This window comes from Nesoenas mayeri (assembly GCF_963082525.1).
Source record: "Nesoenas mayeri genome assembly, chromosome: 11".
NCBI lineage: Eukaryota > Metazoa > Chordata > Aves > Columbiformes > Columbidae > Nesoenas > Nesoenas mayeri.
Genome location: NC_137563.1, coordinates 7450251 through 7475024, shown reverse-complemented (window position 1 = coordinate 7475024; position 24774 = coordinate 7450251). Strand labels below are relative to the sequence as shown.

At 40.1% G+C, this 24774-nt stretch overlaps 1 protein-coding gene across 1 annotated transcript in view; it reads right to left on the bottom strand.

Moving 5' to 3' along the window:
• MCTP2 (multiple C2 and transmembrane domain containing 2) overlaps positions 1-24501 on the bottom strand; it is a gene marked incomplete at its 3' end in the record, with an annotated part of 101383 nt that extends 76882 nt beyond the window's left edge. Inside the window, 7 exon segments of the mRNA XM_080351119.1 lie at positions 1408-1443; positions 3432-3543; positions 4779-4855; positions 5667-5809; positions 18999-19107; positions 20286-20348; positions 24019-24501. Of these exon segments, the coding sequence (XP_080207245.1) occupies positions 1408-1443; positions 3432-3543; positions 4779-4855; positions 5667-5809; positions 18999-19107; positions 20286-20348; positions 24019-24492 (1014 nt within the window). The 5' untranslated portion in view covers positions 24493-24501.
• Positions 24502-24774: the final 273 nt, after the last annotated feature.

Below are 24774 nucleotides of genomic sequence, written 5' to 3'. Positions count from 1 at the left end.
TCTTCCTTGGGAAGAACTGAAGCTCTCCTACCCTCTAGTGACTGGAATAGAACAGAGCACCGGGCTGCAGCTTCTTTTTCCCCCCCTCCTCTTTTAAACAATGCTTTGACTTCTAACTCGGCACCATGCTTCAGCATCTCTTAATTTTATTTAAAAAGATGCTAAGGCACAAGCCAGGGTCTTGTGAACTGAACAGCCTGCCACTGCGGCTTACAGCTAAAGGTCCAAAAGACATGTCTGCAAAAAAATGATTCAAAAATGCAATGAGATATAGGGTACAACCAAAAAAATTCCAGCTACAGCAACCAAGACAGAAGTTTGGCTATTCTGGACAAAAACGACCAGAGTTTAAAACCCTGCCTCCCCTTCTCAGAACCCAAAGCCAACTAGCATCAGGAGACAGGGGTGTGCATGCCTGAGAAAAAGGGGGATGCAGCTACTCTGAGTGAGGGCACAGTAATTTCCAGAGCTTTCGTTAAAAACCAGAGTGCTGAGCTCTTCAATTATTCCATCATGTTCTGTCATACAGCATTCAGGGCAACACTATCCCTAGAACCAGGGCTCACCGAGCTGCCGTCCAGCTCCAAGAGTTGTATTTTGCACTACTTCTGTTGACAAAAATATATTATACTTGCTGGCACAATACCTGAGAGGGTTGGGCTCCTCTACATAGCACATCCCAGTTATAATAAATAAAACAAATGGAGGTTAATTACTCAATTTTAGATACAAACCAACAGTTACATGGGGAATATATCAAGATGCATACATGTTCTCATAAAAGCCAAATTCTGCTTTTCAGAATGTTATACTGTACAGCTTTCAAGCTGCGTACTGGGGTCTACAGTTTCTATATCATTGTTATTTACTCAATAGCAAATTAAAGCTTTATAGACCAAATAAAAAGCCACAATCTGTTTCCTGAACAAGTTAAAATATAATGCAAGAATGGGACAGCACAAGAATGGAAAAGTAATGGAAGCCTGCAGGGATACTACAGAAGACCAAGGAAAGCAAGTTATTCAGATATGTAGCAAGACACAAATCTTGGAAATCCTGTTACATTGCTGGTAATGAAAACTGCCTACTCGGTCTCCATCCCAAGAACAAAAGGAGTTTTGAAACCCACAGGAGCGACCAGAAGAAATATTGCTTCACAAAATTCCTCCTGTGGTGAGAGGCAACCCAATGATTAGACAGGGATCCAGGAGACTCACATTCATCCCCAGAACCCGCTGCCTTTCAGGTATCCTTAAACAACTCAAATCCTCCACAGCTTCATCCACCATACTAAGACAGGTTGCCCCTATACTTCAGAGTTTTTCTATGTTTACCCTTTCTGCTTCAGAGGAGGGCACAGATTTTAGGAGGGGGCTTTTTTTTTTTAAGAGTAAAAACATGGATTACCTTAGATGAAGGTCGCTTCTTCCGACTTGACCATCTCTATTCATGGGTCCCCACCATTGTACCAAAGAGAACCCAGAGAGGAAACAGCGAAGGAGTAAAATGGAGAAAGTGTTCAGTAAAATAATTCAAACAGCAGCTTATCAAATGTGTTAGAAAAGCTTATCACTAAGTAGAGGGATTGATCTACGACTGAATTCATCTACCTCCCTTCCTCATGGAACATAATCAACAAACTCAAAATACCCGCACTGCACCAAAAAAGAAGAAATTAAAAAAGTAATCAAGAATACAAAGTGAAGGGACCCAAAGTCATTAGTAAGAAACATGGTTTATACTTTTGGTGCCATCTGGTTCCACAGTAAGCTAATTTAAAAAGGAAAAAAAAAAAATTGTCTTGCTGTTAAGTGCTAATGTGGACAGAGCCATTTCACTATTCTGATTCCACTGGAAATGGCTGAGCAATTTGCATTTGAAATATGAGGGCTTAAAACATCGTCTTTAAAAAAAAAAATTACAGTGTGCACCAACTCTTCTATCATCTGCACTCTGAATGTTAAATAAGCGCCCAAGAGTACCAAAAGCTACTACTATAAACCAATGTATTTTCTGCCTTACTGGCTAGTTCACTGTAGCCCATGACTTCCTAAAAATCTCAGAAGAATTCGTGAGGATCTTTTGGCTAAACCGCTTTTTGCTAATGAAAATTTTAATTTTTGCTTCCTCCCATCCTGCAATTCAGTGACACGTGTGCCAACAACAGTCTGCTGTACAAGTTAGAGAGAGCATTCACCTCGCAGATCAAAGCCATCTCATAATACAGGTATGTAAATGCAACAACAGACTTCTGAATGATGTCATTAAGCTCTTAAATAATCACATACTGAGGGAGAAATAACTCTACAATTATCTTAATATTGAGATTTATAAATTCTCAAAAAGGCAACTGTTTGAAAAATAAATAATGAACAGCAGACATCTCACATTAGCTTTTTCTTATTTTGCTTTTGAACTCATTGAAACATTTACGTTTCTATAAATAATCCTGTTCAGACTGGAATTCCTTACCTATAATTCAATGATGAGCTGTAAACAGCAACTTTCATACTAGACTTTATAGAAGACTTGCAGGAAGATTTTTCTCTATACATATTTATTATATACATTTAAAATTAGCTCTAGTTTTCAAGCCAGTCCAAGTAAATGTCTGATCTTGGCTTTTCCCCACCTCTTGCTAGACGGGAGCAGGATGAGTTCACTAGCACAGGTATGCCCCACATTCTATGTAAAACACTACTAGGAATCTTAAAAGATGAAAATAAAAGCAAAAAAAACATGTGCAGGACCTGAAATTCAAAAGCAATCAGCTTCAGCTGTGGCGTTCCCAGTCTCTGCCCAGGTTCTCCTGGGTTTCTAGCATCACGAAATGCACCGTATTTCAGCATCAGGAACCAAGTTCTGTTGCACTCAGCCACGAAACTGTCAGTGGCACAATCAGGGTTTTTACAAGCACTCTCAGCCAGTGTGCTTTTCTGCAGGATTGGTGCAATTGAAGTTTTAACATCAAATTTCTGCTTTTAGATTTCACAAAGATTTGTTTTTTCATTGACAAGAAAAAAGGGGGGAAAAAAAAAAAAAGTGATTATTTAAGTGCTTAAATCTAAACTCCTAGGTGGAAGTCAGAAAATAGTCTGCCCTGGAATAGCAATCCCAGTGGCTGTGTTGAGGGGTTCACTTCAGCAACCTGCACATTGTGGTGATGGATACAACACCTCTGGTACCCACAGAGCTCTGCCACAGTGCACATTACAGCAACAAGAGAGCAGCATCCAGCTACAGACGTCCACACAACTTCTACCAGTTAAAACTGGGACTTCTTTTAAAGCTATGATAGATCTCAATTTCAATACTGAGTCTCAGAGGATGAAAATAAAGGTGGCAATTCCCAGTAAATCAGATATTGCCAGATATTTTTTGTCCCCCCCCTGCACATTCCAGCTTTAAATTTGATTTCCTAAGCCACTTACATTTCTCTTGAAGTCTCCTTGCTTCACTGCTAGACTCAAGTTTAACACAATCACTCCCATGTCATCTTCTAAACTGTTGGGATCTTCCAGTTTTAAAACCTGTTCAGTAGTTCTACAATAAAAAAAAAGCATGCATTTATTGATTCCAGTTAACTCGAGTTCATTATTAAAGGTCATTCTGAGCTGTGCAAATTTCAGCTTCTTGGCTGAAATTCCCAATATTGAGTTTAAATGTTAAAATGGGAAATCAGAATGGTTTCTCAGTTCTGACAAAATACAGCCCCCCTTTTAATAACACAGCATAGTATTTATATAGCATTGCTTAATACTCATAACTTTGCATGTGCAGATACACACAGAATTAAGTTACTACTACCTCCACTTCACAGGGAAGAACAGTGACAGGGAAACTCATCCAAGTGAATTTTCTAACATAAATGACTGCGATTTGACTTCGGATATATTTATTCTGCCTTATCCCTTTCCACGTTTCATCTCCCTCTGTGACTCAGTTCCCTGTCTGAAAGTGGGAATACTGATATTTACCTAGTAGTATCTCAGGGATAAATCCATTAATGTTTCTAGAAATTTAATTCATTAATATTCCTATAAATTTAATTCATTAAGCTTTCTAGAAATTTGGATACAACAGCCACGGGAGCTATAATATACTCACACAGGGATAACTCTCTCTCTCAAAAACAAACAAACAATAAAAAGAGTCACACAGGGAGTGAATATAAAAGAGAGAACTCAAACTTGAATTCCTGGCTTCCAGATCCACGCTGAGCCCCAGCAGCAGCAGACAAAAGGCGCAGGACTTGCCTCTGCACTAAATCAGGGCCAGATGCAGCAGAGGGGGGACGCGTGGCTGCGGGGGGAGGCTGGAAACGGGGCGCTCGCAGCCGGGCAAACTGCTCCCCAGCCCTGTTAGACACGGAACAAGGCACCCCATGCTATCTGGGGTGAAGAAGGGGTCTCACTCTTCTCCATCTCCATAAATTACTCTGGGGTAGCTCTCCCTAAACACCACCACGTATAGGAACTCTTGGTCTTATTTCTAGTTGTGAAAATTAAAAGGGCTCCTTCTGCTGAACTGGGCTCACCCAGGCTGGACTTGAATCCTAAACCTAACACTGGATAAAAACATACGTGCACAGGATTTCTCAGGCAATTTCTTTTTTTTGTTTTTCTTTTTTATTTTTTTTTAAATGTGCTCCCCACCCTCCTATCAAAATAAGCTTTCATGAACAGATAAATTCCAAGCTAGAGAAAAAGCATTTAATTATTTTCCTATGCTTCTCAATTAAGCTGCGTTAACATCCTTTAATTAAACAAATGTATTACCTATTGAGTTCAAGTTCGGTGAGCGCTACAAATGCCGAACCCATAAAGTCTGATGACGTTAAATCTCGATCATACACCTGGTAGCAAAATAAAATAAATATTTATAATTTTCACATCATAAGCCAGTTTTATCCCAGCCGATAAAAGAACAGATATTTTAAGCCCTTTCACAGTTCAATTTCCTATTTGAAAGATCAAAGCTTAGATATAATTCAGGGATAATTTACCATCTCCATGCTTTAATTTGTATTTTTAACTAAATATTTAAACAGCATTTTGAAAGTATCTTCTTAATATTATGTAAACAGAGACATGTGTGCTGCTATGGATTGTGCCTGTTCCTTTATGCTCTGCGCGATAGGATAATGAAACGCTGCACAAAAATCAGGTACTTCTGGCTGCAGATGTTTTAGCAATTAGTGCTCACAACTGGTAGCTCGCAGTTCTGGTAACTGTAACGTTACTCATAATGAGAAAAAGCTTTGCTACTTGTCACGGCGGCATCGCAGGTAATAATTCCATTCAAGCCAGCCAAATTACACTCTTAACGCGTGCTTATGAAACCGCGATTGATTTCACTGAGTTTGCACAATCACAGTAAGAGCGAGCAGAACTTAGCTCCGCAGTTTTAAATATATCCAGTCAAGGAGTTTTATTTCAACTTGGGTTTTTTGCAGATGGAAAGTAAAACATGGGAGTAAAATCTGGAAAAAGACATATGTGCATTTTAATTTGAAATTGCTGAAACTCTTAAACTGGATCATGTTCTATGTTACGCTGCTACAGTGAATAAAAATCAATATGTTTCTAGAGCTGAAAATAATTGCTTTAAAAAAAAAAAAAAAAAAGTATTTACCCGTCTTTCAAAAATCTAAAACCAAAACTCACCTTGATCCAGAGTTTCTGATCTAGGGTCTGTACAGGCAGCACAACAGTCTCGTCCCAAACCGGGTTGAGGTTCTTGTAGACGACCTTACTTTTATAGAGAGTTTTCCCATTCAGCTGAAATTTCACATATGGGTCACTTGTACCTGTGATAATTAACAAAAAAAATAGATTAGCACTGCCCCCACGTAACCCCACACTCTTAAATTACACTTTAATAAAACAATAAATAACAATAATAAATGGTAATGGCTTACCGTATACATACATGCGTATACTTAATTACTTATATAAAAACAGCTAGTTTATATAGGAAATGTATTGAACAGAACCAGAAAGTTGTCTGAAAGCAGGCAACAAAAATTCTTCATAGTTTGCTTGATCTCTACTGTGGTATTGTTAAAGAACGTTAATCATTCATTAGTAATTTAGTTAATATTTTAATTTGGGAAAACGGTAAACAGAAGCAGGGATAAAGGACAATTTACAGGCCAACTAACAACACAGACAGTGGAGGACAGAAAATGTGATCCTGTGACTCTGAATGAATAAAAAGACCAAAACTCAAAAGAATCATAACTTGGATAGGAGCTCCAAGGAAACCAGGAACAATAGCTAAAATACCCATCAGGATTTCATCGCTGGTGTCACTTCCCAATTTACTTAAAACCAAATCTTAAGTTTCAGTGAAAAAATCCTAACACTGTTCACTGCTCAGTATAAAAGCACACGCAGAATAGAGCCTGTAAAGACAACAAACAATATTCAGGTAACACATTTCTTTTAATCCAAATGGCACATTTTGCCATGGCAATAATGTTCTAAATTTTTATGGAGCAGATGTCCATGGACAGAGCATCAGGCTCATGCCACTCGGCAGCAACAGAAAGACTTGCAGCTGTCAAAGGAAAAGAGAAGAGGGAATCAACTTTTCATTATTGTTATTAAACCAGTAGCATCTGCACTAACTCCAAGACACCAAACAAAAGAGGAACAAGGCAGACAAAGATTTAACCAGGTTGTTGATTCGTTAATGTGAAAAAAAAAAAATCTTACAATCTGCAAATACAGGAAAGAAAAATACTGATGTGTAGCAGCATATACAATTAACTGATCCCAGATGCCATTCATCTGTCACATTAAATATTGTCTGTATTTTACCTTATATTTTGAATTAAACTTCCCTCTTAATAGTTTCATTTCATAAGAAGAATAACAGCTAACACAAGGGTCCTGGCTGCCCCCCAGCCTGCAGTGTGGGTTGCTGGTAAGCAAAAACCAACTCCTATACCAGATTACACATTTTCAGGAAGAAAAACAAAATCTGAGCCTGTCCCCAGTGATTCCCACCAAGATACTGGCCGACAAACACATAGCAGTTCAGAATGACACAGTGCAAGGCCAGTAGTCAGTCTTTTCAGTAGTCTGGTGAAACAGAGAGAATGTGAAAATCCATATTGAAATATGCAAATCTCTCCTCAGTGTTATGTGAAGACAGATTTAGACTCATTGAAAAATAGGTATGTGTTAGCGTCTATTTGGAATTACATAGTACTGTGAAGAACTGCGTCCCTAGGACATACGGAATTATTTTAAAGAACTATAGAAAGTTTTTATTCTGTTTTAATTTCAAAAGGGAAGAGTCCTAGAGTCCTGGCTAATTCTGCACGTAAGGGGTGTTTCATGCAAAGAAGGAAAATATCCGTTGGTTTTCAAATGCTACCTGCAGCTGATCTTTTTCCTAAATACTAATTGCTGAAATCAACCCTTTTTTGTGAAAAAGGCTGCAAACTTAGACACATTTATTTAACTTGTCCTCTAAGAAAGAATAACAATAAGGGCCTGATCCAAAGCCAGGGGAGCCAGAGGGCAGCTTCTCATTGTTTTCTGTGGGTTAGGACTAGACTTTTCACTAGACTACTTCTCAGAACTACAATTATCCTCTTACATAAAATGTACCGCTTAAAACCAGCATGCTTTCCACAACGAGTGGGAACACACAGATAAATCGCAGTCCCACAACACGGGCAGGAGCCCTCAGACAACGCAGAACTCGAGAAACAAGAGCACCAAGCTCTTTAGCGTTACTCCCTAGGAGCTCGAAAGATCCTAATTACTCTCTCCTTTAAAAAGAAGTAAAAAAATGAAAGATAGACAAAAAAAAATAGAGAACAGTCTTTTAATTACAGGATAAGCAGGAGCAAAAAATATTATTAAAAATAACAGTAATAGTAACAATAATGTGCACGACTTATTCTGTGCATGGAATAGCAACTGGAGGAGACAAGGAAAGCAACTGATGAAACAAAAGCACGAAGAAGGTGACAGAGGCTGGTGGTCTATGTTCATAACTCATCCGCTTTTGGCACAGAGAACCCATGAATAAGGGCAAAACCCAAAAAGAGAGACAGAAAGAGAAGACAGAGAAAGCAAACAACCAGCAGGTTAAACATCTGCAAGTGTAGAACTCCAAGACCTTTCTCCAAGATGGGAAGCAAGAAGACTATAGCTAAGTAAGCATCCCAATTGCATTATTACTCTGAAAGCTTTCCAGGTTGGTTTACAGTAAAAGAAAATCAAAGAGGGGGAAGGGCTGTCCGGCACTGCTCACATAAGCTAGGCTTTGGCAATCATTCTCATATAAATACATATATATATATATTATTTTTTTTATATATATAAAAATACATAAAATAATGTCTTCCTTTATATTTACATATTTTACATATATTTTTAATATAAAAACATTTATATGTACATAAAAGGAATATATATTTATATAAATATAGGTATTTATATAAAAATACAGATATTTATATATAAATATATAAAAACCAGCAGGAGAGGAGAAAAGCTATAATAAAGAGAGGCCTTTAATTAAATAAGATTGCCACTCTGGGATCAGGCCTTCATGCTTGTCAGCTTACTCTCAAAATAAACATCTCAACCCGGGGCCTCAGTGGTGTCACTTACTCCAGCAAGGCACGCTGGGTAATCCCTCGCTGGCTTGACAGCTACATAATGTTCAAACCGTTTCACGGGTGAACAGCGGCACTTGCGCAAAAAGAAAATATTAATGCAGGGAATTAATAGAAAAAGGGATGATGGTTTACAAAAGCCAAACAAGGAAAAGGTGTCAAGTTAGTACTGGCGTTAATTGTTCGGGAAAATAATTGCGGCAGGGCGGGGGTGGCAGTGGCGCTGGGCTGTCGGGCTGTCAGAGGGGGAACATCTCAACTAGGCAGGCAGGGGAGAGGGGTCGGTGGTGTGGGATCATACAAATGACGGGCTGGCACCTCCACGATGGCAAACAGATGGACCTTCACCTCTGCAGGGGGAGCCACTACACATGGGGGCTCAGTGGTGTTTGCTGGGGTGGATCTGGATGGCCAGGAGAGAAATAATGGGGGTGGACACAGCACCACAGTCCATTTTGGGGCTTTCAAGGCTTCCCCCATGCCATAAAATCGTTTTGGTGGGAAGAGATACTCAAGATCATTGAGTCCAACTGTTAATTTAACACAGTGACTAAATCACATCCCTAAGAATATCTATGTGTCGTTTAAACACCTCTAGGGATGGTGACACCACCACTTCCCTGGGCAGCCTGTTCCAATGCCTGACAACCCTTTCCATGAAGAAATTTTTCCTAATAGCCAACCTAATCCTACTGTGGCGCAAATTGAGGCCATTTCCTCTCATCTTATCACTTGCTACTTGAGAGAAGAGACCAACATCCTCCATGCTACAACCTCCTTCCATGTAGTTATAGAAAGTGATAAGGTCTCCCCTCAGTCTCCTTTTCTCCAGGCTAAACACCCTCAGGTCCCTCAGCCGCTCCTCCTACAATTGTGCTCCAGACCCTTCACCAGCTTTGTTGTCCTTTTTTCATGTTGACAAAGCTCCTGTACCGCCCTGGGCCAGCATTGCCCATTTCTGTTTTTCTTTAGGATGTCCCAGATTGCGTCTAGGTGGTCAAAATAGGTTAAAAAAAGAGACAGGGAAGGAGAAGAAAGACAGGTGGACAAGCTGCAGCTGATGGGACAAACAGCACAGACTGCAAATTATTAACTGCATTTAAATTCAACACTTGAAGGCTTCTGAATTCAAGATAAGAAAGACTATTAAAAGATATTTATTAGAGACAAACAACAATCTATAACCTGCCCAAAGAGTATCACTTTTTAAAAAAGCGCCTAGTGATTTCAGAGATTAACGAGTCAAAAAAAATGTCAGGGTTTTTCTTGCAATTTTCCTTTAAACATGACAGGTACATGTTCCTTTTCTGAAGCAGCTAGGCCACTAAAAACCAAATAAACAAACCTTTCCAGCAGACATTTCCTAGTGAAGGCAACTAAGTCAACTTTTAATCACGTGCACCCAGGCTGTTCTGCAATGCAAGCTCTGAACCTGTTCATCTCACTCAGATCAGCTGTAGCCACGTGTCAAGTGGGTAACACAAAGAGACTGATTCCTCTTGAAATCATTTGAGAATTTAGCCCAAGAAAAATATTACTCTGGTTGCAAAAGCAAAGTGTGATGGTTTGATGTTAATTCAGAAGTTACACAATGACAAGAAGATTCTCACACGGGAAAATACATGGACAAAATATACAAAATTAGCAGGGTTATCTGCTGCTCAGCCTAAAATAAATCCAGTGAGAACAAATAAAAGGATGACCTCTAAAAAAATAATTCCATCCTGTTTTCTCATTAGAGAAAGAATATACACCTCAATATCAATACTTCATTGAATTTATTTCTGTAATATCCATTTTACTTTATTTTCTTTCACTCGCACTGAAAAGCTACGAGTGCACGTTGATCAAACATCAGCTAAAATCTGAGCAAGCTTCAGTGAGCAAACGTTCCCGGGACACAGCAGCAGGAAAGGCTTTAGTAGCCCAAGAAACTGTTAATGGTGTTTTTAAATGGATACTGCTGCCCTCTAGCAGCTACCGAGAGATGTATCAACGACTGTGTTTAATAATGTTGCACACTTGCTTCATAATTAGGAAACAAAAAAAGACCACCACACACAGACCAGAAGACTCTATATCATTTCAAGCCACACACTATTTTATAGGAGTAAACTTACTGGAAATGTAGCATGTGAAACAAATCTTGTCACATAAATAAATAAAAATTACCACCAAGTTGCCTTAACATCCTGAAAAATCAAAGACCAGTGTGAAATATAATCTGGACCATCTTAAATTTTGGTTAAAAACCTAAATTTTAATCTGAAGAAGGAAATGAAGGATTTATTTTATATGCACGTAAATAATAAATTCCTTGAAATCTTCCTAGAAATAGAATTACTAGAGCTATTTATAATAAGGAGAAAAATACATTTTAAAATGGAAAACACACTTTGCTTTTTAAGTGGAACAACACTATATCCTTGTACTGAAATAGCTGAGATCAAGGTTTAAAGGGGAAATTGGAAAAAAAAAGCATTCTGCTGGCAGGAAATTCAGGTAATTTTGGAAAGTTTCATGCCCAGCTTGTTTTACATGACCAGATGGAAGTGAAACATTGCCTGGAAACAAGCATCACCAATACGTTCCAAGGGAAAATAAACCAACAGAGAGCTTGATCAGTTTAAGAAATCAGTTGTCTAAATTACAGTTATTTACTGAACAAGAGTTGCACGCATTCTCTGGGCCCTAAGTGTGCTCTTCCAGTGCTGCCATCCCTATATTTCTTAATTTAACATTAATTAACCAAAGGTGGCTATGCATATAATGGATTCATTGCTTTTGTTTGAACTCATTCTATTTTCCTGAGGTGCCTATCTCTGTGCATTCATTTCCCACGGCCGGCCCAGGCGGGAGGTTTGCAGGGATCACTGTGTATAAGGGCAAAGTTTCAGCCGCACACGTTGCACTTCCAAAAATTGGACTTGGGGCAGACAAACGCCCACAGCACAAGCCCTTGTATGCAGAGCTAGACGGGATCCAGAAAACATCAAAGTAACCAGCACCATTCAAATTCTTAGCAGTTGTAAATTAGCCATGATTACGCCTTTCAAAAAGTGTGAAAAGTTGCCTAATACATCTCAATAATTAATAAATCTGAAGGACTAATGATCTAATTGCAGATACCCTGAAAACAGAGAAAGTCTGAATTAATCAGCATGTTTGCAGGGAACGATTCAGCTTAATTGCTCTGAACATTTGCTTTCAAACAATGAGCTTGCTCTAAAGCTGAAAACACGCCCAGCACAGCACAAACCCATCCCTTCCTCCAGCATCCCTATATCAGCATGGACCCAGGCAGCGGATACCCCAGAGCTCTGGGTGGTGGGCAACTGCAGGTTCACTGCTGCTTAAAATTAAAAGTATGTGTTTATTTTGTGTTTTTTCTTTCATTTTATTTTGCCCTTGGGAGACTGAGCTTTGGCATAGTTCCTACCAGCTCCGGGAGCCCACCAGGATGCTTTGGCAGTGGGTGGTGGTAGATGTGAGAGCAGATGACGATGTTCTCTGAATGGGGGAGGAAGGATCCACCCAGAATAGGTGCCAGCACGTTCTGTACTCTGCAACTCACCCTGCTGCCTTCACATGTTCAGCTGACTGTATCACGAGAGGAAATAAAAAGAAAAGGAGAGCAAAACCAAACTGCAGGAACAGGAAACAACAAGGGAAACCTGAGAGAAAGAAAGAGAGACAAGGCACAAAAGTCCTGTGAAAATCTAGAAAACAAAAGACCATGTGGAAAAGAGAGACACACGAAATTCGGGCTGGAACAATGTAGCTGAGGGGGAAAAAAAAACAAAACAAAACAAAGAAAACAAAACAAAACCAAACCAAAACAAACCCACTGCCACTCACTAGCTGACATCACATCCGAGAAATATATTAATTGTAACCACATCATTTAACAGATTAAAAAATATACTCAAATCTTGCAAGTACAGGATTTGGAAACAGGAGGGGGCTCCTCAGCCTTACAGTTACTCAAAAACACCGTTTCTGTTTTTCCTGGCAGCAGTTAGAAGTGGGTTTGTTAGCTCCATACAGCTATGGCTTCACATTGCTGCTCAGTGTCACCGTTCTGCAAAGGTGACTCATACAGGCAGCAACGTGCACAGTCTGAGCATCTCAGAGCCATAAGTAAGCAGGACATTCCAGATTTCATCAGACAGACTCAAACAAACATGAGGCATCATCCTGCCCCGGGAAAGGGAACCAGCAAGTAGAAATGGGCTCTGGCCTCTCCCAGTTCAAAGCATGCGGAGCTGAAAGTTGTGAACCTCACAGAAAAAGGCCCAATGAGGCCATAAAACCACTAAGGGTGCAATAAAATGACAACATTTAGAACACTGGTGATTAAAAATGCTTAATATTTTTTTAAGGCAAATAACATATAATTATCTCTATATTCTGCAAACTGCCAATAATCCGCAGACATCTGTTCAATTACTAACACATATCTCTGCTTTCTTACTACTTACAGTACTAAAACTACACAGATCAAACACTCCTCGCTGTCACCATGACATATCATGTCATCTAGTAACAGTAATCCTTTACAAAGTACTCAAAAAACCGAACTTTTGGTACTGTGTAGTTACCACAGAGATCCACAATCTTCAGTGTCTGGTCCATCAATTAGAAGAACTATAAATACAGGACCCACGCACTGTCTAACATTAGGCACCAAAGGTACATGCAGATAATGAGAATGCTACTTGCCAAGAGCATCTCACCATCTGGTTAGGCAGTTCCTAATGTACAACTGAGTTAAACTAGAGTCCAAGAAGCAGTGAGAAACAAGAAAATGAGGCTCCAATCAAGCTCACGATCAACAGGTAACACCTCTTTCATCCTGCATCCCTCAGAGGGGAAACTGCAATTTTGACCCAAAGAGGGATTTTTCTGGTTCAATCAGAACAAAGATCTCACTCTAACAGCACTCTGCTTCCCTGGCTGGGGTACATCTATTGGGATTGCTGTATCAAGGCTTTTTCTTTACCTTCCTCTTCAAAAAAAAAAAGAAAAAAAATAAGAGAAGGAAATACTAAAAATCTGATTTTTTTTCCTGCATTGATTTTGCACTCTACAAGAAGCAAAAGGTAGAACGTGCAGCTGAGCCAGATTCCTGGGCTGATGCGCTGCACCCTCTCTACAAAGAGCAGGTACAAGAAAAGAGCTACACAAAATCTGGGGCTGGAGAGACACAGCAGGCTGGCAAAAAACAATGCAAGATGCAAAAGGTGGAAAAAAATCAAAAAATAGCAGAAAATAGGAGATGTTAATGGGGATAACATTATGAAGCAGGGAGGGGAGGTTATAAAAATCTAGTAAAGTAGGAATTTAAATCACACCAAAGGGAATATATCCTGAAAAGAACAGTACACAGTGAGTCAAAAAATCTGGACAAATACCTGGAAAGTTTGGGAAAAACTAAAGTCGCATGTTGGTCTTCGAGCCTGCAGTTACCAGCAGAACTACCCCTCACCTTCACTCAGCCAAGTGTAATTAATTCCTATTTAATAACCATTAAGCAAGTAAATTCAGAGACAGCCCTGTGAATTTGCCAAGTAGAACCAGGAGCTTCCAGCAACAGCTGTTTCCAATAGCAGAAATATTTCTCCTTTGTCACACACCTTATATTTCTTTTTATATGTTTATATATACATATAGAGATGTACTTCTTACACCGGGACAAAACAGAGGCAGAAACAAAGACACTGTGCCAGTACTAGAGACTTCCCTCTGCTTGAATTTCAAGTACACAGAGGCACAGAATCAGTTAGGTTGGAAAATACCGTTAAGATTATCGAGTCCAATTGTAAAATTAACACTGCAAAGTTCACCACTAAACCATGTCCTTTTTGATATTCCATAATCAGTCCTTGTACTGTGTTATTCCTATTGTGTGCACCTATATATTTGTGGTCACACAGACAACAGCACACATACATGGACTCTCACCACAGTCAGTATATTTAAAATGTATAGACATCTTTGTTAATTTAGAAAATAGACATATTTCCTGACAATCCAAAATCATCATATAAAAATATTTTCTTATATTTGTGGAGATCTATTTGGATTATGAAAAAAGAAATAATTATTGGCATTCATTTTTCCTGCACTGTAAGAGTGCAGGAGATTTGAGCATATCTTCCTCTCATATACAAAAAAAAAACCCAAACAAAACAACAAAACAAACAACAACCAAACAAAACAAGAAAAAAAAATAAAAAAAATCCTACACAAACAAAAAACACCAAACTCCCAGAAAAAAAAATAATAAAAGGAAATAAAAATAATAATAATAAAACAGCCACGGCAGCGCTGGGATCGGCCGCGAGGGGGCAGCAGCAGCACACGCCGCGGGCCGCTGCCTTTGGCCCGAGGTCCTTATGAATAACATTTGTCAGGAAATTAAAATTAAAGGGGAAAAGTGCATGAGGGAGAAGAGGGCAGGGCACTGTGCTGAAGTGCCGTCTGCTTTGTCTGTGAGTAGATAGAGAGATTTCCCAAAAAAATGTAAACTCAGGGGTCTGATGGCTCCTTTGAAACTTTGTTTTTTTTAAGAGAAACTACTTATAATAACCAAATATTATAATTTAGGAAATGTACAAAACTTATGTTAAATCTCACTTAGGCTAAACATGCCTAGGGGACATGGTTTAATGCTAGAGTTAGGTTATGGTTGGATTCAATGATCCTGAGGGTCTCTTCCAGCCGGAATGATTCTGTGATTTTATGCTGGCATGCACTCTACACTCACAGGCTCTGTGGTTTTTCACATGAACATTTGTCATGTAGCATATAGAATCATAAAATGTCCTGCGTTGGAAGGGACACACAAGGATCATTGAGTCCAACTCCTGTCCTGCAAAGGATAACCCCAAATTTCACACCATGTGAGGGCGTTGTCCAAACGCTTCTTGAACACTGCCAGGCTTGGGGCCACGGCCACCTCCCTGGGGAGCACATCTCATACCCCACATCGTATTTGGAGTTAGTTTCTGTAAGCAACGTTTAACAAAGGCATGCTGTTTTTACAAAACTGGGGAACTGGCGCCTGACCCCAGCTGGGGCGAAAGAAGCGAGAGACAGACTACGAATCCTTAATGTAAAACAAAGTCTCTTTGAACTAATCCCAGAATGCAAACTGATTACTGTATTTAAACAGTTAAGCTAGGGGGAAGGGTAAACAAAGAGTTGGGAATCCATATATTTAATAAATCAATAAGCAGAGGAAGTTGTTAGAATTAGATGAGATAGGTAAACTGAGGCAGGTATCGGGTAGTCTGTAAACCCTGAAGTACCCAACCAATGTTGAACATGAGAGCGAATTTGCAGCCGGGATTTGGGGGGATATAAACAGGGGCTTTTTGCCCTGTTCTGTGTACCTGCCTTTAGGTAGAACACTCGATGTTGCAAAATAGTTATTAAAATATGCTTTGCTGAGAGATCCTGCCTGGGCCTATTATATTTGCAAGGTAATTGTTTGCTACAGTTTCTATCAGTGCAATTGCCACTTCATGCAGTTACCGCTGGGCATGACCACTTAATTTGAATAAATGCAGGACAGTGCTACTCCTACCTATGAACTCTGTCACCACTGTGACCCAACCAAAGCATTTTCACAGTTGCTCACACAAGACTGACCAGAGGAGGCTTCAAACTCCAACACAGGACCAGCAACTCAGCATCACCCACTGGAGATCTCCAGGTGCCTCGTTGCAACCTGGACAGACTGGAGAGTTCGGCAGGGAAAAATTTAATGAAATATAACATGGGAGAGTGTAGAGTCTTGCATCTGGGTAGGAACAATCCCAGGTTCCAGTATAAGTTGGGGAACGACCTATTAGAGAGCAGCGTAGGGGAAAGGGACTTGGGGGTCCTGGGGACAGCAGGATGACCATGAGCCAGCACTGGGCCCTTGTGGCCAGGAAGGCCAATGGCATCCTGAGGTGGGTTAGAAGGGGGTGGTCAGTAGGTCAGAGAGGTTCTCCTTCCCCTCTACTCTTCCCTGGTGAGATCACATCTGGAATATTGTGTCCAGTTGTGGCCCCTCAGTTCCAGAAGGACAGTGAACTGCTGGAGAGAGTCCAGCACAGGGCAACAAAGATGATGGAGTGGATCATCTCCCTTATGAGGAAAGGCTGAGGGAGCTGGGTCTCTTTAGCTTGGAGAAGAGGAGTCTGAGGGGTGACCTTATTAATGTTTACAAATATATAAATCGTCAATGTCACGAGGATGGAGCCAGGCTGTTCTCGGTGACAAACAATGGTAGGACAAGGGGTAATGGGTTCAAACTGGAACACAAGAGGTTCCACTTAAATTTGAGAAGAAACTTCTTCTCAGTGAGGGTAATAGAACACTGGAACAGGCTGGCCAGGGAGGGTGTGGAGTCTCCTACTCTGGAGACATTCAAAACCTGCCTGGACACCTTCCTGTGTAACCTCATCTGGGTGTTCCTGCTCTGGCAGGGGTAATGGACTGGATGATCTTTTAAGGTCCCTTCCAATCCCTAACATTCTGTGATTCTGTGAAAAGGGCCTGACACTCTCTCCCAGCTGTGCCAGGCAGCACTGCTTGGGTAGCTCTAGGGGTCTGCTGTTCCCAAAACGTGAATGAGGATGACTTGGCCTCTAGCCCAATCTGCAGTCTGACTTGCAGGATACACCGGCTGCAGACAACATGTTCCTATATTCAGATTATTCAGAGTAGGTGATGGGGGAAGAGGAGGGAAGTCACATTCTCCCAGCCCACAAGTTTTCTCTGCGGTTTTCTCACGTTGGAGAGATGAGCAAAGCTGACAACTTCCCACTTTTGAAAGCACATTGCAAAGAAACACTGGTTGCAGTTCAGACCTAAATGTCACGCAAAGATCCTAAGTAACTGGTAGGACAGCAGAGACCTATAAAGATGTGCATAGATGTGCATCAGGGCAACAGCAACATGCTTGTTTTTTTTTAAGGACCCACCACTGCAACATGATGGTGACTGAGGAACAGCAAACCAAATAACCCACAAATTTTATGGAAGGATGCAGCACCTTGCATACTCAGTCTCCTAAAGGAGCAGTCATTTGCCACAAAGTGAGAGTGACCATCAAAATGTTTTTTCCCCTTACTTCCATGTTTTCGCTGTGTTGTCCAATGCTTCGCTGAGAAAAGCATTTGCTTTCTTACAAAACAAAACACAGCCTGGAGCACACTATGCTTTGTCTTCTTTAGAAACACCACTTTGCTGGAATTGCTCACTTATAGCATCTTTTCCATACAAGCAGCTGGATGTGCCCTGGCTTGTGCGGCTTGCTAGTAAATCTGATGAACTGCTACACTGTCAGGAAATACATGCTTCTCTTTAAAGAGAAAACACCTTAATCTAAGTATTCCATCACTCCTTCTAAAAGCTGGAAAGAAAAAGTAGCAAACACTTGGCCAAGAGTTACTGTTCGGTGAAGACATGAAAAACCAGCATCGAAAAGTTAACTGAGATAATAGATAATGGAAATCTCAACAAGCACTGCATACAAGAAGGTTTCTAAATCCATATATGTCCCTCCAGATGCAAATCTTCACAGGACTTTAGGCTGTCCAAGCTTATTTTCTTTAAACCTGTATGAATAAACCTTATTGCTTCATCTCAAAGAAACTGCTCATACATTTTGCAATGCAAAAGTATCAGAACCATTTCAACATGCAGAAAAAAAAAAAAGAAACAAAAAATAAATCTAAAATGCAGAAAGATTTGACATATGGAAGAGCTTTCTGACAGGTTCAGGTCAAAGGTCCTGAAGCAGCTGTTGCTGCAGAGCCCAACAAGCCCCTGCAGAGCCTCTGGCAGGACAGGCAAGCAGAGAAACTACCAACTAGCTGTTTATAGGCACTTTTACTCCCCATTGCAACAGCCCAAAGAGCCGGGCTAACAGCAGGCACTTTCACACAGTTTTTCCAGGAATCCCCAAAATCCTTTCTACTTTATTTAATACATCATTTGGGAGTGGATTTTTAATTTTTTTTTTTAATGTTGTCATCCTTAAATTGCATCCCAGATTAGAGAGGGACTGTTGGCTTACAGCGCTGCTCCTATGCTTTCTGTTTTATGAAAATCTTTGCAGACAACCCAAAAATCACTCCTCTAGCAGCTCCACCATCTAATAAAATTGAAAATACTCTCTGGCTTGCAGAGGGCAGCTCCCTCCTCTGTGTACCTAAGGTGGAGAAACCCAACCGTCAAGTGCTCCAACATGGGCAACGGACACAAGTCAATGACTTGTTGCATCAGAGATAAGAAAAGAAGCCAACTGCTGCAAAAGTGAAGTCAGTGAAAAGAGAATCAGATGGAATGTGGGGCTCACCACAGCGATCTCTGATAACCAGGTTCCGGCCTTCCTTCAGGTGGATGGTCAGCAGGTAGGCAAAGGGGCTGGGCAGGTCACCCAAGCAATTGTTGGCTTCCTCTAGAGCCTAAGAACAAAGAAATTGGTCACAACTGCACATCTCCTGAAGCGGACTCTGAACAAAGCAGGTGTTTTGCAGAGACAATGTTCTCATCTTTCCTTAGGGCAACCTTTTACATAAAGGAAAAAAAATTCTTTCCCAGACTTTGTTTCATTATGCAAATAGCTAATTATCAGCATCAGGTATGTTCAACAAAGCAAAGGGTAACACAAGAAGGGTTAGACCTGAAAATGAGTGGTAATAACAATCATAAATGCATGCACACAGTTTCCAAATCCTACTAACTTAGTACATTGTTTGTTTTCTAGCTGTTTCTTGTGCATTCGTAGATATCTCAAGTTGGAAGTAACCCATAAGGATCAAGTCTATCTGTACTCATCTAATGGCCTCAGGAGGAAGTGCACGTTTCTCATAGCTACTAAGAGGACAGCAGTTCTTCACACAGTTATAAAAGGGCAAAACGCTGCAATGGGCAACACAAGCTGTGAGGTTTTGCAGTTGCAAACTCAAAATGATTCTTTTTCATCAGAGATGCAGACAGGGTTACACACCTCAGCATCATCATCATCCTCCAACTGGTGCGTTCAGTGAAAACAGCCTCTGGACAGCACTTGAGAGGTTGTCAGAGGGCAAAAGGTATTAATAGAAAAGTTCATCCAAAATAGGTAAATATGCTTTACATGAGAAGAGCACATATCAAAACTGTCAATGTCTTTCCACATGGCCCTAAAACTGTTTTTTTTTTTTTGTGTGTCCATCAAACTTTACAGCAATTATTAAGATATTTGCTGTCTTCATTTTAATCCAGTTTATTCCTGGGTTGTTAGTTGAGTATTTATGCTAATGTCTTCATCAGTTACCAGTGAAACATGGAGATCAGAGACTACTTTAAAAAAAACAAAACCAAAAAACCCCAGAACATTTGCATCTATTTAAAACATTAGCAACTGCTTTGCAACACTAAAAAGAAAGAAAACAATAATAAAAAACAACAGACAACCACAAAGCCACTACTAAACAAACAAACCCCAACAAACAAACAAACAAACAACCTCACTGAAGAAATCTGTGGAATGCTGCTTCACCTGCTGGGTTTTTAAACTAGTAAGAAGCAAAGAACCTAAAACTGAAATAAATCGTGCTTCTGATGAAATTTCAAAATGCTTTAAAGTGAAAGGACTTACCATCTGATCATTAAAAATTTGAGATGATATGGAAGAGTCTAGATCCATTTCTCCACAAGGGTACTATAAAAAATAAATACAATGAATTAGACAACAGTAATATAAGGATCAAGAAAATTCTCCTAGTATGAGGCAAGAAAATACTCTTACATACATGTAACCAGTGAAATTCTTCATTAAACTGTAATTATACTTCTGCTTACAGAAACATTCCCCTCCATAATTTAAATATAAATTTATTTTTCCTGTTTTACAGTAACTGCACATAGTCTCTTGAGTCTAATTAAAAAAATACATGCCTACCTCCACCTATTGGAATAAATTAAATTCTCCTCCTCCCCAGTAAAGACCTGTGCTTTCAGTGCTGAACGTCCTTACCACAAACTCTCCTGATGCCTGAAGGTGGTTGCATCTGGTGACTGATCAGTCACGGCCTTGCAGTGCTGAGCTCTATTCCTGGAGCAGAATTTTAGCTGCTGAATCTCCAATTGCCCTCAATAAGATGAAATTAAAAAACGCCAGCAGTGTTGGCAGCAGCAGCAATAACCTGGGGCTGGAGAGCCAGCTGCTCTCCCACTTGACTACAATTTCTCCTTCATCACCCAAAAGGGAAGGTCCAGGAAAGGATTTTTTCAAAATATTCAAATTTAGAAAGAAATGGTCAGATGGAAAGGAAAAAAACTTGTTAGACATTGACTTCCCCCCACTTTCTGTGTCCAGCATAGGAGAGGAAGTCAAACATTTCTTCTTAAATACTGACTCATCCAAAAACTTGAGGCTATGACGGCATGGCATGTAGACTGTCTGGATACACAGATGGGATTCATCAGTCAAGAAACCTCTGATGCTGTTTTGACTTCTAGAACAGTCTATGATCATCATTTTAGCTGAAGAGGACCTACGTGCCTGGGCACCTCTTTTGGTCCAATGCAGGGCAATCACAGCCCATTAAAACACAAAGATTTACGCTAAAAAAAACCCTCAGTCTACAGAGTTGCACACAAGGTGGAATTCAATCCTCATGTGAAAATTCTTTTATGTGCAATGTGGTAACATCCAAATCTCTCAAGTGAGAGCTGCATTGTGTGGAACACTATATAAACAAAAAAAAAAAAACCACGAACTAGTTCCTGCACAAATGACCATAAATCTTAAAGATATTGATATGCTAAAATAAATAAAAATACGCTTTTGTGTAATTCTTCTCCTCCCCCGAAATACATATACTATGTATCAGGAAATACAATCATCCAGCATTGCAAGTTAAATTTCACTTGCATGACAGACAAAATTTAACACTATGGTTCCCACAGTAATCATAACTTGGCCACCTTGCAAAAACACATTAAAAGTAGAAAAATTATCATCATAAAGAGCAGCAGAATAGTTTTCTCGCACAACAGAGCCGAGTTACAGCTGCTAGGGGAACCCTAACGTTGAAATTCCTGACTAGTATGCATAAAAATCTCACTTATGTGCATTAAACCTGGTATTTCTCGTAGTCTCTGGCTTCACAGGAATCTCCTTCAGGCACCATCATTGGCACTGATAATGTTATCTCTTTACAGCTTGTTTTACACAGCATAAACACAGAATCAGAGAACTGTACTGAAAGCACAAATATAATAATAAAAAAACTCTGCTAGCTTGATATCACAATAAAAACATTACCCTCGAGTTATGATTTTTTCTTTATTCACGTTTTTGTTTACTTGTATCACATCGACAGATTTTGAACAAAGCTTATAGTTTCAAATAAAAAAAGCTTGCTTTTTTTTTTTCATTTTATTTCCACATAACGTAAATTGGTATTATTCTAGGTAATTATTGCAATAAGATAACTGAATATAGACAAAAGCCTCACTGAAAATATCACCCTGAAATCTTGATTTTTATCCAACTACAGTGAAGTTTCTGAACTTTAAAGTATAAACAAATGTGGCCACATCCACCAAGCAGGTCACAGTCCCAAATGTATCTGTGTAAAAACAAATCCAACAGGAGTATATATATGAATATATACATATACAGAAATCAATCAAATATTCCTCCTGATAAGATTTACAACCTCTTGTTTTCTTCAGAGAATGATTCAAAACACAAGGGCACTGAGTGCATCAGCAAGGAGACGAGGTTTTGGGTTGCCAGTGACTCACTGCAAGGTGTTAGAACACGAAGTGGGGTTAGAGAACTTCAGCAATGACGTGTGACCACAGATTGAACCCAACTGCAAAAGTAACGTTCATCATAGAATCATAGAATATCCTGAGGTGGAAGCAACCCACAAAGATCATCAGAATGATGCTCTTTGCAACCTGCATCAACCAGGGATGGGATTCAATGCAACTTCAGTTGCTTTTGCACCCTTCAAATTTGCCCAGCTGGGCTGCAATAGTTAACAGATGAAGTAAATTTCTTAAGAAATTGGAAATTTGGTAGCTGCGTCAAGAGCTTTCACTGAGGATGGCAAGATCTGAGCACTGACGAGCACTGACAGCTTCGTATCGAGAGTTTAGATGAGTGGAAAAACCACAAGCCCACACCGAGCTCATGCACGAGGCTCAGAAAGTGTCTCACGGTACTGGGTGACCAAAGATAACCAGGAAATGAGTAGGTGGCATGTGGCAAGCAATTCAGGGGGAAAAAAGCTCAACCTACAATTTTTTCTTTTTTTAGTTAGCTTTGTTCCAGGGATCTGCCTTCCTTCTGATTTACCTCGCTGATCAGTGAACGATGCTCACAAAAGAACTATGTGAGCTATTGTGCTCCTCACAGCAACCCCACCCAGTAACAGGAGACCAAGAACCTCTGCAACGAACTGTCCCCATCTGAGGCACATCAAGTACAAATTTTGTAGATGTTCAGTGAAGTACAAGGAAAGCTGAATATTCATGCTTCCATGACATTCAACTTGAAAATAATTAAATTTGTTAATTTCTTATCTATTTCTATTTTTCTTTGTTTCACTCTCTGCTGTATGTTCTTTAAAAAACATAAAAAAGAGGCAGATTATAGGAAGGTAGGTAGGGTATTCACATAGTGAGATGCTTTGGTATAAAAGTAAACATTAAATTAATTTAAACAAACAAGCATATACACAAATTCACATTTTTGGAAAGATTAAATGCTGCAGAAAATAAGCCAGATTCAGACTGTGCACCTAGATGAAACCTGATTTGAAGGTAAGTTATTGCATCACTATAGAGGTACCACTTTCTTGTAAAGCACTTAGTTTGCTCAAAGTCAAAGCAGGATTTAGGGTTAACTTCAGTGCTTCTGCAAGTGCATTCAGTAAATTTGGGGTTAGAGCTTCTGGTCTACAAAAGCAGGAAAGAACAATTACTATCATTAAAACAACCTGGAAAAACTCCTGATTATGACATGTTCATAATGTCCAATCTACCAATTGAGTTGCCAGAACTTTTGAGTTGAGTTTAAATAGAGAGCTGCAACAACTTTTGACTTAAGTGAGCAATTCCAACAAATCTGAAAAATCTCAAGCGTCACAATATTGCCAAAATAAAAAAAACAGAGCAGGGTTATATCACAGCTCCAGATTGACAGAAAGGATATCTGAATTAGTATCCAATAATTTAAATACCATGTAAGGTTTATGCTTAATTTTTATCCCCCATTCCTTCCTTGAATAGAGCCCCCTCCTCCATCCCATTATACCCCAGACAATTAAGGAGAAGCATGATGAGACTGAGCCCAGTGATGCCCCAGGACCCACCTCTGTCCCCTCGTCCGACAGCACGGTGCTCAGACGGGCGCTCTGCAGCAGCTCAAAGAGGTCGGCGCTGGATTCTCGCTTCACCTCGGACACAGGGCTGCCCGTGATTTGTGTGTCCAGGTGGGTGACCGTCACCTCCGTGCACATCGCCTGCTGCGACGCCTGCGAACAGTCCTCTCCTGCCGGCCTCACCGAAGCGCTTCTGCTTTTCAGGGACACCACAGACCCGGAGAAGCTTTTGGGGGAGCAGCTCGACACCACCTGAGTGTTCAAATAAGTCGTTTCTTCTTCCGTTAGAGTCTCCACCTCCAGCATGTCAGGCACTGACACACTGAGGCGTCGATCCAAGAAGTGGACCTTCCTCTCCACCATTTTGCTAGACCTCTTCTTTGTCTTCTTCACGCTTAGGTTCCGCAGGAACGGTCTAGTTTTCTGCTTCAGGGATCCCCAGACGGATGGTTTATCCAAGTCCATCGCTGCAAAGGGAATCTCAGTGATGTCTCCTGCAAGAAACGGCTTCAGCGATTCCCAGGCTGACTAAAAGGAATGTAGGAAGATAGCAAGTCAATCACAAAAGTGAACAGCCGCTGAAGATTATGATTCATGTTGTCTCATCTTAAAACTTCCAGTCATTTTTCTAAACAGTTAAAACAAGGCATGCCACATTAGTAAGTGCTTCCAAATACAATCTGGTGGGTAGGTTTGATTATTTAGAAGGAAAACAGCCGGAATAAGTATTTAATCCTACACTAAAAT